At 40.7% G+C, this 4,603-nt stretch overlaps 1 protein-coding gene and 1 non-coding gene across 2 annotated transcripts; one reads left to right on the plus strand and one right to left on the minus strand.

Annotated features, from left to right (window-relative positions):
• Positions 1–434: 434 nt before the first annotated feature.
• On the minus strand, positions 435–2,710 carry LOC140984706 (uncharacterized). The gene is made up of 3 exons (XM_073452261.1): positions 2,499–2,710; positions 1,241–2,418; positions 435–991 (listed from the first exon to the last, which is right to left on the minus strand). Exons 1-3 carry the CDS (start codon positions 2,708–2,710, stop codon positions 435–437), a joined length of 1,947 nt encoding a protein of 648 aa, XP_073308362.1.
• LOC140985443 (small nucleolar RNA R71) lies at positions 2,176–2,281 on the plus strand. The gene has a single exon (XR_012176762.1). It is a non-coding gene; the product is annotated as a small nucleolar RNA R71 (small nucleolar RNA).
• Positions 2,711–4,603: the final 1,893 nt, after the last annotated feature.

Here is a 4,603-nt window from a genome sequence, read left to right on the forward strand (position 1 = left end):
ATCACCGTAATCCCACCTTTTTTCGGCACACACTGAACAGGACTTACCCATGCACTATCAGATATAGGATAGATAATACCTGCATCAAGGAGTTTGATGGTTTCTGCTTTCACTACCTCTTGCATCTTTGGATTCAATCGTCTCTGAGGTTGCACAAGGGGTGAGTACTTGTCTTCCATCAATATCTTGTGCATGTAGACTGAGGGATTTATCCCTTTGATATCCGCCACCTTCCATGCAAGTGCACTCTTGTGCGCTTTCAACACTTCCAGCAGTTTGTCCTCCATCACATCTGTCAAATGAGAGGAAATAATAACAGGAAGTTTATTATTCTCACCTAGATAGACGTATTTCAGATGTGGAGGTAATGGTTTAAGCTCCAGCGCTGGTGGCTCTGCTAGACTTGACTTCTGAGGGATCAAGTCTCTTCGATCTCATAAGTCCTCTAATCTCATCCTTATTGGCCTCTTCCATGGCTGGTTGGCATTGAGGTATGCCACTATTTCGGCTTTCTTTGCATCCATTTCGTCTGCTCTCAATTCAGTAGTGAGAGTGGCTTCCAAAGGGTCCCTAAGAACATCCTGCACATAGTTAGACACAAGAGAATCAAAAGCATCAATTCTATAACAGCTATCAGAATGCAATGTATGCTTAAGTGCGTTAAAAACATCAAATGTAATCTCTTCCTCCCCTACTCTCAATCTCAACTTCCCTTCTTGAACATCAATCAAGGCCTTGCCAGTTGCAAGGAATGGTCTCCCCAAAATCAAGGGCATCTCCATATCCTCCTCCATGTCGAGCACCACGAAATCAGCAGGCAAAATAAACTTATCCACTTTCACTAGCACATCCTCAATAACTCCCCGTGGATACTTGATAGATCTATCTGCCAGCTGTAAAGACATCCTCGTTGGCTTAGGTTCCCCCAATCCAAGTTTCCTAAACATAGAAAAAGGCATCAGGTTAATACTTGCACCAAGATCACATAACGCTTTACGAAAAACAACATCACCAATCATGCAAGGAATAGAAAAACTCCTTGGATCCTTAAGTTTCGGTGCGATCTTGTTTTGCACCAAAGCAGAGCAATTTTCGGTTAGATTCACTGTCATGTGATCCTCCAATTTCCTCTTGTTTTCTAAGATGTCATTTAAAAATTTAGCGTAACTCGGCATTTGCATCAAAGCATCGGCAAAAGGAATATTAATATGCAATTTTTTAAATATCTCAAGAAACTTACCGAATTGCGCATCCAGTTTGGCCTTTTTTAATGCTGCAGGAAACGGAGGAGGTATAACAATTTTAGGTTTTGCAGTGGGTGTTGGTGTAGTGTTAGAAGACTTACCTTTAGATGTCGCAGTATGCTCATCCAATGTTTGAGTTTTCTCTTTTTCTCTGGTCTCTAAAACTTTCCCACTCTTCAACTCGATGGCCTTTACTTGCTCTTTTGGATTTGTTTCTGTGTTACTTGGCAAGGTGCCCAGCTCTCTACTTGCTATCATTTTGGCCAACTGTCCAATTTGATTCTCGAGCCCTTTTATCGATGCATCTTGGTTTTGAAGTCTAGTTTCAGTGGATGAAATAAACTTAGACATCATTTGCTCCAGGTTGGACTTTTCTTCTCTAGGAGGATCAGATCTGTACATCGGTTGTTTTTCATATGGTTGTCCTCCCTGTGGTCGATTCTGACTGTTTTGGCCACCCCATGAGAAGTTGGGATGTTGCCTCCATCCAAGATTGTATGTATTCGAATAAGGGTCATTCTTTGGACGGTTGTGGAGTCCTACTTGATTGACCGGTGCCTCGTTTTTCACATAAAATGGATTGTCATCTTGACAGTCCTTCACAAAACGTTCACCTCCACACTTTTCACAGAATATCTCTTGAAGACGCATAGCTGTGCCACCCATGTTCAAGCCATCTAGTTTCCTGTTCAACACGTCAAGTTGTGTAGTAATGGCAGAAAAATCAGTTACCTGATGAACTCCTGCACTTCTCCGCTGGTTGTTCCTTTCAGATTGAGGATGATAACTGCTAGCAGCCATTTCCTCCAACAACTCATATCCTTCTTCCGCAGTTTTTCTCAACAAGTTTCCACAAGCAGCAGCATCTATCATAGTACGGTTAGGAGTTAGCAAACCATAATAAAATGTTTGAACGACTAACCCAAGTGGTAATTCGTGATGTGGGCATCTTCGTAGTAGATCCTTGAAGCGTTCCCATGCCTCATATAAAGACTCCTGATCGAATTGAGCAAATGTTGTAATGTCTGCCCGCAGCTTCATGGTCTTGGATGGAGGAAAGTATTTAATGAGAAATGCTTTCGCCATGTCCTCCCATGTAGTGATCGAACCTACAGGCAAACAATTTAACCATGCTTTAGCTTTATCACGTAAGGAGAAAGGAAATAAACGCAACCTAACAGCATCATCAGAAACTCCATTGAATTTAAAAGTATCGCAAATTTCGAGAAAATCGTGCGTGTTTGGATCATCTACTGCAGTTCCTCCAAATTGGACTGTATTTGAATCATCTGAATGATAGCTGGCTTGATTTCAAAGTGGTTTGCCCGCACAATAGGCCTCACAATGCTGGGGCGTGCCCCATCCAAAGAAGGCTGGGCATACTCTAGCATTGGTATGCGGCGTGGCATCTCGACATGTCTATCTTCATGGTGTTCCTCCTCATGCTCGTGCTCGTGCCTCTCCATCAGTTCCTTCAGTCTCTGCTACTGTCTTCTCCTGCGGAAAGTTCTTTTAATTTCAGGATCAAACTGCTCAAGCTCCACGTCAAGTGACTTTGGCATGCACTGGAAAAGATATCTGCAATCAAATATGGAGTGTTAGCTAAAGAAAAATAAAACAATGCTAAAGAAAATAATTGAGAATAAAATTGTAGATTAACAGTCCCCGGCAACGGCGCCAAAAACTTGATCGAGCAAAACTTGCGCTGTGGAATCCTTAATAAAATTATAGTTTTGTATGCTCAATTTTAATCGCAAGTGCACGATGTCAAGTAATAGTATAATGTACGTGAGTACGCGTATCGTTCCACTGAGGACTGTGTTTGACAATTATTATTTCAGTTTTTAAATCTTTACCAACGAAAATTGATTGATTGCTTATTAATACTATGCTTAAATAAATATGCAAATAAACTAATTCAAGAATTTAATACTAAGAATTTATATCTAGAGTTGTTGATTAAAATTCAATGAAAAATGAATTTGTTGGGAATATCGGTTCACCTACCCCTCGTTAATTAATTAATTCGTTCGCTAGTGATTTATCCTTCCGACAGGATTTCCTATTTCATTGAACACACTCTCTCGAGCTATGCCAAACTAATTCTACTCAGTGAAGTAATTAAATGTCTTTAATTATTTATCAAAAGTGAATCGCATGTTGATCTATGAAATCCCTTAGTTTTCGACCCTTAGGACTATGACTATCGGCACGTATCCAATTTCATATATCTATGCAAATTGTAGATCCACGGATTATACTACTCGTTCCTATCACAAGCAATTCTCTCGAACTCACTCGCAATATAAAGACGTTGTTAAAGTTAGCTACGCTCTAACAACACGAAGAAAAACAATAGTATAATCAAGAATAACGCACTAATCGAAATATAAATTAATTAAATCGAAGTTTGGGGTAGGATCCCCTTTAATCCCAACAAATATTTAAAGTTAGCTACTTGAATTCATATTTGAAATACACAAAACAAAGTTTGAATGATAGAAACTAGATTAGAAATACTAGGCGTGACGAAAAGTCGAGGAACGATGCCCGGAAATATTCAATTCTTCACTCCCCACGCTTTTTCTCCTTCCTCAAGCGTATTTAGTGCTCAATAATGTCTGAATGTCTCAAAAACCGTCCAAAGATCCTTTCCATATCATCCACATCCCCAGATTAAGGTAAGGAATCGGCAAGGAACATTTTCCAAAAATAGGTGGCGCTCGGGCGGTAGAAAATTACCGCTTGAGCGCCACACATTCTGTAAATTTCTTGGAGAATGCGGCAGTCGCGCTCGAGCGGTAGAAAATTACCGCCCGAGCGCCGAGTCTTCTGTAAATTTTCTTCTCGGAAAAAATTTCTCGAGCTCGAGCGGTAAAATATTACCGCCCGAGCGCCATCTTCTCTGTAATTTTGCTGCGCGGATCACCTCTTGCGCCCGAGCGGTGAAATTCTACCGCTCGGGCGCCAGCCTTTCTGTATGTTTTTCTTCTCGGCTTGCATCTTTTGCTCTGATTTCAGTTTCCCGGTCATTTTCCTGCAAATCCATCACGCTCTAGTGAGAAATGATCAAATGCATATGCCTACTCTAAAACGAACAAAATGTAAATGAAATGTACGCATGCACAATACAAACACACACAAACTAATGCAATAAAATACGTAAAAACCACATCTATCATCTACCAATTGCTCGACCGAAAGGTGTGGTGATTAGAGAAAAGGTAGATTCAACTACCACAGGGCTGAGTATCTCTCATGCCTTGACTGATCCAAAAGGAAAGGGTAAGGTGGTTGAAGAGCTCAGGCCAACTAACCTAATTCAAACTCACTTCGACCTCATCTGGAGTGAAATAAAT

This window comes from Primulina huaijiensis, chromosome 9, assembly GCF_012295235.1.
Source record: "Primulina huaijiensis isolate GDHJ02 chromosome 9, ASM1229523v2, whole genome shotgun sequence".
In the NCBI taxonomy this organism is placed as follows: Eukaryota; Viridiplantae; Streptophyta; class Magnoliopsida; order Lamiales; family Gesneriaceae; genus Primulina; species Primulina huaijiensis.